The sequence below is a fragment of the Ptychodera flava genome, chromosome 7, assembly GCF_041260155.1.
Source record: "Ptychodera flava strain L36383 chromosome 7, AS_Pfla_20210202, whole genome shotgun sequence".
Taxonomy (NCBI): domain Eukaryota; kingdom Metazoa; phylum Hemichordata; class Enteropneusta; family Ptychoderidae; genus Ptychodera; species Ptychodera flava.
Window position 1 is genome coordinate 23,812,346 of NC_091934.1, and position 15,536 is coordinate 23,827,881.

General features: G+C 37.1%; 1 protein-coding gene across 1 annotated transcript; it reads right to left on the reverse strand.

Moving 5' to 3' along the window:
• Positions 1 to 7,434: 7,434 nt before the first annotated feature.
• Positions 7,435 to 10,633, reverse strand: LOC139136391 (uncharacterized). The gene is made up of 4 exons (XM_070704115.1): positions 10,569 to 10,633; positions 9,147 to 10,353; positions 8,161 to 8,862; positions 7,435 to 7,443 (listed from the first exon to the last, which is right to left on the reverse strand). Exons 1-4 carry the CDS (start codon positions 10,631 to 10,633, stop codon positions 7,435 to 7,437), a joined length of 1,983 nt encoding a protein of 660 aa, XP_070560216.1.
• Positions 10,634 to 15,536: the final 4,903 nt, after the last annotated feature.

Here is a 15,536-nt window from a genome sequence, read left to right on the forward strand (position 1 = left end):
GCTGCATCGAGATAAGAAGACAAGCATGTCTCACTTGGTATTGCTCGAAAATTTTGACCTGAAGGGTAAACGTCTCATCGTTGCTTGAATTTAAGTTTTACGTTTGCAATAAGATAGTATGTTACAGCGTACGGCACTGTTTTTCTGTCACTTACACCTGGTATACTGTCGACATGCAATGCAGTCGAGCTGTCCTAAAATCTGCTAGAAAAGACGGAACGCACATTGTATAATTAAGTTGACAACAATTATACCAAATATAAACATATTCAGGAGATGCAACCTTGTAAAATTAAGTTTCCCAAAAGATTTACAGATTGAAACCCGCCATGATGAGTTGTCTGTTCCTCGGACAAGGCCAACTTCTTATTTAAATTAGCAAATGCCTATGTGCCTTAAGGAGGTAATCGCAAAACGGAAACTACGATCTAAGCAAACAAGTGAAATAATATATGCAGCTCACGAATTGAAGCCCTTACGACTGCTTAACTTGTTATTCTGGACTCTTTCAATAAAGATTTGTTGACCTTAGATGCGAGATTGTAAATAAATATCTGTTTTCGCCATCTACACGCCCCCGTCAGCGAAGACAGCACATACACTTTTGAAAGGATATGTCAAGGTAAAGAGGCGAACACTTGTGTAGTTAAGGTAGAACGTGCCTTGGGAGGAGATAGTCTGACTCTCAAATTTCCACAATTCTTTACTTATCTACCACTTGTAGGGGCTCATTTTAAAGCTCTTAGAGAAAGAAAAACTTTCACTGGCTTAGTTTTCCGAAATTCCAAAATTCAATTCCCCCATAGAGTTAACATAGAAGTGGCGGCCATTTTGACTCTTAAATATCGCAAAATGCGGGGTAATTTGTAGCTAGTTCCAAACTATGTACGGCGACCCCCGATTTTCATTCTTGATTTGGTAAGAGAATGGTTGAAAGTTTCATTCAGGAAAGTGTGAGCAAAAGTTTAAGTCTTTCACTTTCGAGGCGCATACTACCTTAAATTACAGCAGCAAAGGTAAAACTTAAAACGAACATTACACAGCATGGGTGCAATATCACAAAGACATTCATCCAAATCAACTTGTGAGATATGAGTCGACACTCCAGGCTATCCCATCTCACTTCTGGCAGTGTTTGTTTTTTCTTTCCGCGGACGGCTTTCACCTTGAGCACACAATATTCATACATCCAACTTAATACCTGTCCCTAGCCACTGTTACACTTTTCTCTGCCCATTAAAATGTATAAAGCTTTATGGCAAGATTACTTTACGAGACTAGATGTAATGCCATTTTGGTTCCCTCACGTTTTCCATTGTTAACAGGAAATAGGCATTCTCCATAAATCCTTATTTGGATGTAGGCCATAAAATCAGGATGTTTGTTTTTTTACTTGTGGTTTTCACAGCGTGGGAAGGAAAGCATGTACAGGGGCCTTAGTCATTTGCCTTGATTGATTTGTATACATGACTGTCTGCATTCCTCTGTCTGTAATGTAATGTAATGTAATGTAATGTAATGTAATGTAATGTAATGTAATCCATATATAACGTCTAAGTGACAATTTTGTTTCATTTTACATAATGATTACTCTATGATTTTTCAGGGGCTTCATTTATAGGGAAATTATGTATGTATGTATGTATGTATGTATGTATGTATGTATGTATGTATATATGTATGTATGTATGTATGTATGTATGTATGTATGTATGTATGTATGTATGTATGTATGTATGTATGTATACTATACATGCATGCAAGCATGTGTGTTTCGAGTGCGACTGTAATCTTTTGCCGTTTGCATTATTTTGTGCTTATCTCTTTATGTAGGTCCATTCTTGTATGTGATTCTTTTTATCATGCATCTCGATGTTTGACCCGCTTACCCTAAAATCAGAAATGGTAAAATCTACCTAAAGAATCGGGTGACACTTGGCATTTAATATACTCGATAAAAGCGATACTTAAAGAACAGAATAGTGAGAAAGGAACACAATCAGAAGTATATAGCAATTCCTGTCGCCTTTATATGATTACCATACCAACATACTCTCACCGAAGATTTTCGACTTTTGTTTTCGATTGCACTGGGATTTCTGATCCGGAAAATTAGATTTCACATTATGGACTAATCACATCACGATGTAAACACACTCACGAATAAGCACCTCATCACTGTTTGTGCCGTTCGCCAGAGGCAAGATTAATTGAAACAAAAAAGACTTCATATTAATCCACGCTTAAATGGAGGAGATTTATAGGGCAACGGGAAATTTTTCATTACCGACACGTGAATCGGCTGCCATTGGGAAGTAAAGTATAAGAGCGTTTTCGTAATTGTTGGCGGATATTACAAACTACCGAACGAATAAAGTCAAATTATTTGGAGATCAATGAAGATGATGTCACCGATGTTTGCTGGTTATGGTAACTCCAACGTCATTATCAACTTGAACGAATGCGTCGGGAAATAAAGAAAATGGTGTTACTAGCTAATTTTGACAAGTGAACATTGCAGATATACTACTCTCTATCCAATACGACTCTTTCTAAAATATTTAAAAGACAAAAGACGAAAAATTTCCCCTTAGGCTTCCGGGAAGACGAACAAATTGTGAACATCTGTTTTCTTAAATTATTGAACCGAGGAGTCGACAATTTGCGTAATTAGTAAAACGATACCATGCAATCCTTGCCGGCGTTTGGAACAATTTTGGGATTACTAAACAATGATAAATCATCTGCACGTAGGACATCTTATCTAGGTGCTCGAGTCGTCTTAAGTTTACAACGAATACGATAGACAAATGACAATCATTTGTTTTCACTTTTTTTACAGTGCACATCACTGAAAAATGAATGCGTAGGCATGCGGCCGTATGCTCATAGGATTTGCTTTTCTCATAGAATGCGATATGTCTACCAATGACATAAGAAACAAAATTTTACTCAGATGTTGTACTGGTATAAGTCTATTGTTGATGCTATTATGAAATATCCGGCGAGTTGTCGAGGTATACTCTCGATTGATATAAAAGGAATGATACAAAACTTAGGTTGTATGTAAGGCACCTGTGGCCATATTGCTTTCGATAACTTAAGGTACATTTATACTCTGATTTATAAAAAACGCCGACTTAAACCTTTTTTCCAATGGTACAAGAGTCGTATGTCTTGTGTGCAGCGGCCATAGTTATTACTTTAGTATACTCTGATCGATTATACACAAAGATTGTCTTGACTTTTTTTCCAACGGCACAAGACAATGTATGGATTGTACATGATACACCCGTTACAAAAGCTAGATCAACAGCGAAAAATTACGTCAGACTAGTTGACTATTTCAATTACGGCATGTGCAATAACGAAAAATGTGGCATTCATCCTTTTTTTTCTTTCCAACAAGATGTGTTATCGTCTTTTAATATTTTATTTCAATCTGTTCAATGATTTCCGAGCGATTGGTTAGAATTATTAGATGCTGGTCCATTTTCATATGATGTGGTAAAAGCTGCTTGTGTCAAATTGTTGAGTTTCATAATTTTTTCATCAGCATTTTCCATCTTTAGATTTTCTGTTTATTTTGTCTAATGTCCCATGACTGAATAATTTATTCTAATGTTTGATTTAATTTAGTCTTCAAGTATAGGAAGAATTTCACCTAATTGAATATTTGAGGTGTGTTTTGACAGCATTTAAAAAACAAGCCGACCTCTTGTCTTATTGAAATATGTTCAAACCAATCTTTCCATACTTATTTCCTCAAAATCAGATTTTTCACACTTGCAAGCTGTTTACATACAATCCCATCAGACGGCGGCGCGGTGTTTCAATTCACACTGAACACTGATTTGCTGATGGGAAACACCTCACTGTAAAAAATGACACATAGAAAGCCTAGCACTGCATGAAAACCCGATAATTCAGATAAATTCACATTAATGAGTTGCCTGTATTATAGTATAATACACGTGAATTCACACGAATCCACATGAATACAGGCTTGCTGAATACAAAAAGTGGATTCTTGACTGTATTCATCTGTATATGCACTCTTCAGCTAAAATACAGGCAATAATCCATGTTAATACAGTAAGTATTATAGGGTTTTTATGCATTGCCTGATACAATGCCATACGTCTATGAATTATTTAACATGAGTTTGGGGAACACCTATCGCTCATGATGAGGCGAAATATTTTCCAATGAATGTGGACTCTAGACCTGCCATCTCAGCAAAAGGCTGTACAAGAATCTTTTTAAAAGTTCTCTCAATATCTTAAGAAATCGCTGTTTTCGTGTGACGCTGTTTTGATAGAAAGAAGACCATCAGGCTCGCACAAAAAATGTTCTTCTTAGTACTCGAATTTACTGTCCGATATCCAACGCTATGCGTAACGTTTTCATTCAAACAAAGGTTTCGCTATCACAACTTCGTCTTTCGCAATGTGTGGCATCTGACTTCGTCCTTACTACAAAATCATGATCAATGATCGTACATGAACTTGTAGCCTATATTGAACACAACGGCAAAACTTAATATCACCCTTGTACTTTGCAAAGTAGTCGTCCGCTCACGATAAATTTCAAGTTTTACATTACGGGACGTTTCATTCGGCATTTAATACATTCGTCCAAGGAGCACTGAGGCGGAATTAACCAATGAGCGCGGGTGACCCAGAAAATTGCATTCGCGCGCATAATTATAAACATTCTGCAAAGAAATCGATCCTACTCTTAGGTTCTCACACCTTTTTACTTGAACTGCGAGATATATTGTAATCTGTCTTTGTCTTTGTGCAAAAAACAGTTGGAAACTCGTTTTAATAGGAATCGAGGACAAAAATATAGGCCGCAATTTGCTTACAACTAACACAAGGATAAGATCAGCAGGCCTATACGCTGTTTGCTAAATTACATTCATAAATCATACGATGTGCGCAGATATAATTAAAATATGTGATTAAAGGTTATGAATTCTTTTGTCGTTGGGACTATGACCCTCAGGTTTACAGGTAGATTCAGATTAATTGGTTGGTGGCGTATATATAATGACGTTCGAACCTTGAGATTGCGTTGCATAAATATTTTGCATACATAATACCAAAAACTGTCCTCGAGAAATTCATAGGAATTGTTTTAATGCACTGTGCCTTTAAATTGATGATAATCGGAGTCTAGAACAGTCGCGAGTTGTGATGTTTTGCGAGCCTTTGCGATGTTTGTTGTTACCCAGCTCAGCGACAATATACGCATGTTGAATATTATGACATCTCATGTATCACAAAGGAGTTGTACATGCCTGCGGCCAAAACGTTTCGAGCCGCAACCTCTTGATGAAGCAATTTCCTCGGAAAGTTTCTCCCCCAACGAAGGCGAGAGTGTCGGCCCACACGTGAACGTGCTGTAGGAAAATGATAACATTCTGCGAACAAATTGGACTTTCTCAACAGGGCATATATCCTCGTACCGTCCGCTAACAGCCCCGTTCCGCTATTTCCTCTGCACGTCGCCAGACAAGAAAAATCGACGACCTCAGAAATTATTCCTGATAGGAATCCTTTATCTTAACGCAGGGGCCTGGGATATGTATCACGCCACACTGGGCAAAGCTAATCTCTGTATTCCGTCGCATACGCGTCAATTCGATAGGTTAGCTGTAAATCTTGGCTCCCCAGGGTTGATATTCAGAGGGCACGTTGCGAAGCAGACGACAAAAAGTGGCGAACAGGGAAAATTAAAACCGCAATAGCCGATAAGCAAACAAATGCGAGCGACGCATTATGCTAGCTTCATTTTCGCAAATCATAAGTTTCGATCCTGTCAGGTTTTGTTATCTCCAGTTCACATTTATCCGCCTTCTCAATATTTGACATATTTTGTCATATCAGTTCACAAACCAAAACAGAATTATTTTCTATTGTATCCTTGACTGCATTTTACAAAACTACAACTGTTAAACGTTTCCTGCAGTACTGATCCATTTATGTCGACAACACATGCTGTTGCTCAAAGCCGGCAATTTCATTTAAAACGTTGCTAGCATTATCCCAGTGCATATGTGTATCTCCACATCATATTCTTCTAACCTTTTCAAAACTTACTGGGCAACTCAACCTTTTGAATGACTCTTCATTCTGATAATTGCGGGCATTACTTTTGATAGATAATCTTATCCCACACAGCAGATTTTTATCGATATATGTTTGTCCATTATGGCTGATTCAGAATCACATTAAGCGTGGTTGTTGTTCTTAGCCGATGAACTGTTAACGGTATTACCAGAACATTTCCACCGTAATTAATGAACTACACAATCTTTATCCCGACGGAATGTTTCAGGAAAAAGTGTTAGAGGGCTCCAATCCATTAAAGTTAACTTTTGATTTCTTATATTTCCTCGCTATTGGATAACCTTTATTTTATCTCGTTCATTCATTGTTATATTGTTGAACAATTAATTTATGTCCTAACAAAGATTATATTAATAATGACAAAGACGCTTGTTGTAAACCTAATGGATTATTGATAAAGACAAATACCGGGTATTTCAATTCATTTGAGGCAGTAGAAACAAAACTGTTGTTGGCACAAAAATGGAAGGTGTTTGAAACAAACTCGTTCAAGGGTCAATCTGAATAAAGTACTGTTGACTAGCCTTAATACTACAACCGAAGTGAGTCATCTGTCATTCAAAAATGTTTTCATTGTAAATGCACAAGACAATTTCTTTGTAACAATGTGTCCAACATATTTATTTCTTGCTTGGGCTTTTGATCATTTCCCAAGAGATGAATTTCTGTGCGATAGGCATTTCTGGAATCAAGTTTTACTCACTACTGCAAAACACTATTTCCCCATCTTTGAAAGCAAGCAAATAGTTATAATTATGATGCAATGTTTTTCCAAATAGCACGAGTCACGAGTCCTGCACTTGGAACTTATGCAATGCGAGTATCTAATTACTCAACACATGATTGCCGACAGAAGACTAGCTATATAAGTGTCCAGAGGTCCTATTTGGAGAAATTATTGTGCTCGATGCTAAAAGCAGAGCGTTATAAATAATAACACAAATTACTTCAAATATAAATACTTCTTTATTGTTTCACAAAGGAATGATTTCCAAATGCAGTGAAAACCTATATCTCTTCAGAGGGTAGAATTCAGAGAAAACCAGGAAAGAATAGGAAGATATTTTGAGGTCAACCAATTTCAAGAGTTAGAGCTAATGGGGGCTTTAATAGATACTGTCACGGAAGAAACAGCCACCCTCCTCAAAACTTAGCCTGGCCAAGTATCACTGGCGCCTTTCAAAAGAGAAATTTGATAGTCTCATTTCACTGCCAAACAACCAACAGATAGAAAGGATAGAAAGCCATAAAACACTTTCAAACATGACAATGAGGCTATAATTGAATCTCAAATTCACTATTTGATCTGGTATGTCGACCAAGCAATTCATTTATACTCTCAAGATCTCTAGTCAAATATTCATTTTGCTATTATATTAAAAAATAAATTATTAAATTATTGCCGAACAGAATTTTATATATATATATATATGTGTGTGTGTGTATATATATATATATATATATATATATTAATATATCTATATATATTTTATATATGCATATATATACACATATACATATATATATATATATATATATATATATATTTATATATATATAACGCCTATATATATATATAACGCTCTGCTTTTTGCATTGAGCACTGTAATTTCCCTTGAGGACATCTGTATATTTCATATCTATCTATCTATCTATCTATCTAGAAAATTTGTATAGCGCCTAATATCCAAAGTTAAACAATGCTCAGTGGCGCTTAGAGTTACAATGAAAATGCTCTCTGGAAGATGTAAGTTTTTAAGCGTCTTTTGAAAATGTTGACATTAGGAGAGGTTTTTATGTCCAGGGGCAAAGAGTTCCAAAGGACAGGAGCTGCTACAGAGAAGGAGCGGCGACCATAGGTAGTCAGATTCCATCTAGGTGTGTGCAGAAGGCATTTATCAGATGAACGAAGAACACGTGATGAGGCACATGGTGTTATTAAATTCCTGAGATATTGTGGAGCTTGTCCATTTAGGGCTTTGTAAGTAATCAGCAAAAGTTTATATACAATGCGATGATGTACTGGAAGCCAGTGAAGTTGCATAAGTATGGGGGTAATGTGGTCGGATTTCCTGGTCTTTGTAACAATTCTAGCTGCTGTGTTTTGGGCACGTTGTAACCGCTGTAATTGTGTATCGGGCAAGCCATATAGTAGAGCATTGCAGTAGTCAAGCTTTGAAGATATAACGGCGTGGACGAGGGTGGCACAGGAATCTCTGGACAAGTACTTTCTGATACGACCAATTTTGCGAAGGAGGAAGTGAATAGCACTGCTAGTGGCACCAATATGTTGTTGGAATGTATGGTTGTCATCAAATATTACACCGATGTTCCTCGCAAATGAAGTGGTTTCAATAACACTGGAACAGATGTTGATGTCAGTGAAAGGCGCTGGTGAATGGTCAAATTTAGATCGAATTAAAATGACCTCCGTTTTAGAGTTGTTTAACTTCAGCTTGTTTTGTGTCATCCAGCTCATAATATCATTAACAGTTTCTTCAACAGAAGAATACGGCAGACGTGGTATTGGATTCTTGAAAGATAGGTACAGCTGATTGTCATCAGCGAATTGATGGAACTGGAGTTTGTGGCGGTGGATGAGCTGTCCGAGTGGTGATATGTAGATTAGAAACAAGAGAGGTCCAAGAACAGACCCCTGAGGAACTCCGTATCGCAGCATTTGAGGCAGTGATCTTTGTCCATTTAGTAACTGACTGGGATCTGTCTGTGAGATATGAACGAAGCCATTGAAGAGGAGTAGATTTGATCCCAAGATTGATAAACGCTGTAAAAGTATGTCGTGATCAATGGTATCAAAAGCTGCAGATAGATCCAATAGAACCAGTAAAACATTTGTCCAGAGTCAAGAGCAGTGAGAATGTCGTTATGAACAAGGAGGAGTGCTGTTTCTGTACTATGATATTGTCTGTAGGCAGATTGTAGTGGATCGAGTAGATTGTTTTGGTTCAAGAAGTCTTTCAGCTGAGCAGCAACGACCTTTTCAATTACCTTCGACAGAAAAGGTAAATTGGAGATTGGACGGAAGTTTTTGAGAATTTCTGGATCCAGGGTTGGTTTCTTTATGAGCGGCTTGACGACTGCAGACTTCAAAGAATGGGGTAAAAAGCCAGATTCCAGTGACAGATTAACAATCCATGTGATAATCAGGAGTAGCTTATCAAGACACAGCTTGACAAATGATGTTGGAAATGGATCCAAACTGCATGTTTTATTCGGCGAATCCTTGATGAGCACAGAGATTTTCTCCTCTGATATTGGTTGAAAATGATCAAAGGATACTGGAGAAATGACTTCCATATCACCAAAGTCATCAGATGAGCTTCGAGCATCAAGGCTTGAGCGGATGTCTGTGATCTTTGTAGTGAAAAAGTCACTGAAACGGTTACTTAATTCCAATGCAGATGTATGGGACGGAAGCAAATTATTATTTGGTGACGATGAAATCGATGATACAATTTTGAAGAGAGACTTCTGGTCGTGAGCATTCTTTTCAATGAGATCTTTGTAATAGTTTACTTTGGCGTTTCGGATGAGGGCATTGGTATTTTTGCAGGAATCACGGTAAATTTGTCGGTGAATTTCAAGTTTGGACTTACGCCACTGTTTCTCAGCAGAGCGTCTAGTTTTCTTGGCAACTGCAATTTCGGATGTATACCATTTACAATTTGGTCTTACAGTGACGATACGCTTTTTTATGGGTGCATGCTTGTCAAGAAGTTCACAGAGTTTTGAATTATAGGTATGAACGGCATCATTCAGATCACGTTGTGGATCAGAGAATACTGCAATGCTGTCAAGGTCTTTCAACAAATCCTTAGTTGAAAGTTTACTCAGTTGACGATATGTGAATTCTTTTTTGAGACGATGTGGTTTCGGGAGAGATAACTTTGCAACAACCGGATTGTGATCAGAGGAGCGGAAGCCATCTACATAGAGGGATGATACGAGTGAGTCAGAGTTGCATATTACCAAATCCAATGTATGTCCGTGTTTATGGGTAGGCTGATCAACAAACTGAGTGAAGTTATATGAAGACAGGAGATCTGTAAATTTCGTGGCATTGGTATCATTGATATTGTCCACATGGATGTTAAAGTCACCAATAAGAACTATATTCGATGCACATGTAGCATACTTTTCAATTGTTGATCCAAACTCACCAAGGAACTGAGTGACTGTCAGCTTGTTTTTAACACTTGGAGGGGGACGATAAACAATGACAACTTTGAGTGAGATGCCATGTATTGAAAGGTTGCTTCCGAGGCTTCAATATATATATATATATATATATATATATATATATATATATATATATATATATATATATATATATATATATATATATATATATATATATATATATATATATATATATATACATATATATATAAAATTAACGTAACCACTTACTGGAAAACAAGTTCATTTTGTTCATAATATTCTGAACATGGTTTAGCCTGAGATACGGTTTTCATATTCCCATGATGGATATTATTAAGGTAGAACGCGCCTTGGGGACAGAAATTCGGGCTTTCACATTTGTATTACTCTTCTTACCTAACACTTATGGGGCTTTTTTTAAAGCTCTTGGTGAAAGAAACGTTTTCACTGTCTTACTTTTTCTTTTAAATCAAAATTTTATTTTCCACCTCAGAGTTATCACAGGGATGGCGGCTATTTTGAATTTCAAATATCAGGTAATCTTGGGTATTTTTTCTCTCTAGTACCAAAATTTGCACGGTGAGAATGATGGAAAGTTTTATTGAAGAAAGTTTGAGCAAATGTTTTAGTCTTTCACTTTTGAGGCGCATATTACCTTAATAAAGAAGACTGTATAATAGATAAGTTATATATATTAAGAGGATAAAACATAAATGGCCTTCAGCTAGATGCTGCTTCTTTACGCTATAGATATAAAACAAAACAATTAAAATGCCTAAAGTTCATTCCAGCGGGAGTATCATACTTTAGTATCGCTGCAATGTGCAGAAAAATTACCAATTTATCCTCGCAGTCAAATAATTAAAATTTATGACTGCTGAGCGACATTCCAAATTCTAACTAAAATGGAAAATTCCAATTTAAACAGATTTCAATTACAGCTTTGAATATATGTTGACCTTGACAGTCCGCTTGCAGTTGACGTCATCAAATTACAGCATTCCAAAGTTGATTACCATATCGACAGCGTCAAAGTCAACCTTAATGGTCAAATGATGTCAATTCTATGTTGTGTTAAAGAGACAATATGGTTAAACTTTCCAGATATCTTTTCATAAGGTTTGTAAAGAAAACATATATAATCTTCTTCTTACCCAGTAAAGTATGCTGAAGTATACGACATTACCCTTGCTGAAACAACGCATTGTCTAGAAATAGAAATATTTTCGTTAATGAATTGATTTTGTCTACATTAGAGGTCATCGTCAATAGAAACTGACATTACACACAGTCTGTGCCGACAAGTTGACCAACCATAATTTCAAACACTGTTTTCGGGTTGGAAGTGACGTTGTATTTCACAAACGGGCAAGAATGTTGGGAAATATATCAAATGCCGCATGGCCGTGAGCTTGAGGTCATACAAATCCGAATGGAACACGTTCTGCCATTGTTTAATGGTGATTGCTTTACCGGGATTGGACTGTTATGGAAGTTGGACAGATCAATTTATCTGTGAGTGCCTATGTTATTATAAAGATGTCGCCTTCTCTGTGCTTTATGTCATCTCTGTATGTGCAAATAAATCGCAATTTTCGCCGATATCACATCATCTTCTTCATTATATAGTTTTCAAATGGACAAAAGTCACGGAAAGATCGCCCTTTTTAGTCACCATCGGACAGGGAGGGCAGAGCCATACGTTTACTGAATACATATACTTGTTTTAATAGCAACATTTTGCACGCTGCAATAGGGCTTTAATGTTAACTGTCGCGCGCTAGTACTAAATCCAGGACGACAAAGTCATAACGCGGTTTTTCAGAAAAATAACACGGCACATGTAGTCACGTGTCCCTCATCGGTCGTGTTTTTTCATGCAATTTACAACACCGACCTATAGGATCCTCGGCACCCTTTGGGAAATTACTCTAAAAACTACTCCAGCTCAGCTACTGATACGGCGATGATAAATCTTTTGTTAAAATGTGGACACTGAAACCAAAGAAAACGCAAATTTATGAAATATTTTACTGCCTTCACCAAGAGAGACACATGAAGTATTTGACTGTAAAACCGATCCTCATCTATCACAGTACAAAATGACAGCTTTACATCCGTTTTCATTCGCAGAAGTTGCATTTTACTTTAAGTTTGATTATTTTACATGGAAAATCACAGGCGACCCATGAAGTATTACTGAGATTTTCACACTGTTTTCTCTATCATTTTCTCTCCTTTCTTCATGCTCTGACTGATCGGAGTAAATAAAATAAATGGTTTATATAACCTAACCTAGCCTCTGTGACTCTTTATTTATTTTACACTCCATTACAAGGACGTATATCTCTCCTACACACATGCTGTAATTAATTAGTCAACACAACTAATTATGCTAATCCGTGGACTTATCAGAGGTTTAGTAACCATTCCTATCTTTCGCGATGTTGACCAACCCGTAAAATCCCTGATAAGTCCACGGATTAGCATAATTAGTTGTGTTGACTAATTAATTACAGCATGTGTGTATGAGAGATATACGTCCATGTAATGGAGTGTAAAATAAATAAAGAGTCACAGAGGCTAGATTAGGTTATATAAACCATTTATTTTATTTACTCCGATCAGTCAGAGCATGAAGAAAGGAGAGAAAATGATAGAGAAAACAGTGTGAAAATCTCAGTAATACTTCATGGGTCGCCTGTGGGAAAATGGAACCCTGAGTTCTATGTGCTTATCAGCAGGCTCGGCATTTTTGTAAGGTTTCTCATGTGTCAGTTTCATGCAAATGATGCAATGTTACAAACATATTTGTCAATAATGACGATTATTCTCTAATCATCCACGTTTATGCCCTAACCCGTTGTCACAATAGCGTTCCTGGACCTGTTTGTAGCGAACAGCATGAACCTCCGCTCGCTTCATAAACAATTTCCTCAAGTTTATTGGCCTTTCTGTGTCATGCGCTAGCGTAAAATTACACCCGAGAATATCAAGGGCAAACCTGCGATTTGGCTTCCTGATGATACATTGTACTATAGATAAAATAAAATCTACTCCAACTCTGCTGCTCACGGTCATCGTATATCATCGCATCTGTGAGGATTATTTTTGTATCCTGTTGATGATATACAATCACAAAAAAGGAATCTTTCCTGAATTTCCAATTGGGAAAAGGACATATAAAGCTCTGTGCCATTGCCCCGCCCTTTGCATTGCCTAAACTATCAAAAAGTGCAGTAAACTTTTCATAGTCCTGGACGTTACTAAGAGTGTATTCGCAATGACCTTTGGCAAATGATACAAGATGTAGGGCTCAGAGGCACATTTCGGTTGTAAACGTTGAAAGTACTTAAGTGCCAACTCTTCCCCTCAGATAGTTTGATATCATAACAAACGGTTTTCAATCTTCAGACAGAACCTTCCATCAAAACGCCTTCTAACAATGAAAGGGCGAGTATAGTACAATGTCTATATAGAGTTTTTGTGACTTGAAGCATGCAAACATGCAAAACATTGCGGCGAGCGTTTTGTCCTTTAAATGGACGAAAATTACTCTTGGCCCTTAGAATCACCGCATCCGAGATCTGCCTTATAAATTTGGTAAAAAAAACCCCATTTACTACAAGGAACCTACCGTGGCGGTCAACACCAACTCCAAGCCAGTGTGTTTTAAATGAAGGCTTTTGTAAATACTCATAACGCCAATCTTAAATTCATGTTCGCTATTCAGTAATTGACCCAGTAACCGCACACAATAGAAAACTTGATTAATATAGCATTAAACCACTATCTCCATTGATGTGGAGAGATATTACTCCAACACTGTTTTCATGCAGAATAATAAGAGTCTATTATATAGTGTAATTATATAACAACATACCTGCAGGCATCGACGATCAGTCGCGCGCCTTTGAGTCGTCAATTTGTTTTAGACAAAAGGTACATGCACTAAAAGTTTAACGAGTATATAGTTTATCCTTAAATTTTACGTCATACATGCAGTGGGGCCCTTTGTATTGTGACCTGATTTGCATATTGACGCAAAACAAACAAACATACGAAAACAAACGAACTGATGTCGTTCACATGCACTCGCTGAAAACCAAATTTACAGTTACAGGAGAGGACGTTCAGTTTCACTTTCAACTAATTTTACTTCCTATAATTCGAGCAGAAAACAATTTCTTGGTAGTTTTTCAACCACCTGCGCTTTTTAGACGAGGCTGTGACTTCATTAAACCAACCCACAATTTGTCGTAAAGAGTACGTATAGCCTCCGTGATAATATTCATCCCATTTTGTGGTAAAATGAATGAATGTGTTTTGTATCAATTTTTTCAATGAAATCTTCTTTACAGTTTCTTTCCTTGAATGTTGAGCCAACTTTATAGGAGCAAAATAATAATTGTGGAGCTTATTGGTACAGAGGCACTTTATATGAAAACGACAACGCGCTGAAGTTACAAGAGTGCAAGAGGTCAACATAGTATCGCGGAATATCACTTTCCCTTTCGACACACATGCAGAAAATTGTATTTCGAAATCCCTTATAAACCTCTGAGCTTTAACTAGCGATAAGAATTAAGAACGTGAAGGTATTAAACAACTAACCTCAGGTAATCAAATGTAAAATGTGTGACCGCTCTTATACCATTGCCAACCCTGTCGCACATTTTATCAATTTTGATGTATTTTCTTTCGTTGGCGTCGAGTTTCAAGTTCTCCGTCAACCTACTATATGTAATCATGATTGTCTCTGTGTGTGTGTGTGTGTGAGAGAGAGAGAGAGAGAGAGAGAGAGAGAGAGAGAGAGAGAGAGAGAGAGAGAGAGAGATCAAGCATTTGTCGTTATATGTTGTATCATCAGTTGGGTAGGGGTAGCCTGGTATTTACAATAATTGCTTTGACTTCGGAGCCATAAATTATCAGGGCAATAACATGTATGACAAGTGTAATTACCCACATAAACATGGCTATCTCTTCCACCGAAACAGATAGTATCTTGTTTGCCATACGTACAGCCGCACTTTCTCTGGCTGACCCCAATTATCAATAAGATCAAACGTGAGATAAAGAAGTAAAGTAATATATATTGTATTTCAAGAGTGGCGATATTTGCACAGCTATATATATTACATTAATGGGTCCAGAGGAATCGTCAACAAACAAACAAACTGTTGCCATCGAAATCTGTATTCTCCTGCGAAATTGTTG

Coding starts and splice junctions, on each gene's coding strand:
- LOC139136391 (XM_070704115.1), bottom strand. CDS start 10,633: ATGAAAACCGTATCTCAGGCTAAACCATGTTCAGAATATTATGAACAA. Junction 10,354..10,568: donor CAAAATGAACTTGTTTTCCA/GTAAGTGGTTAC, acceptor TCCCCCTCCAAG/TGTTAAAAACAAGCTGACAG. Junction 8,863..9,146: donor ATTTACCTTTTCTGTCGAAG/GTAATTGAAAAG, acceptor CATATCTCACAG/ACAGATCCCAGTCAGTTACT.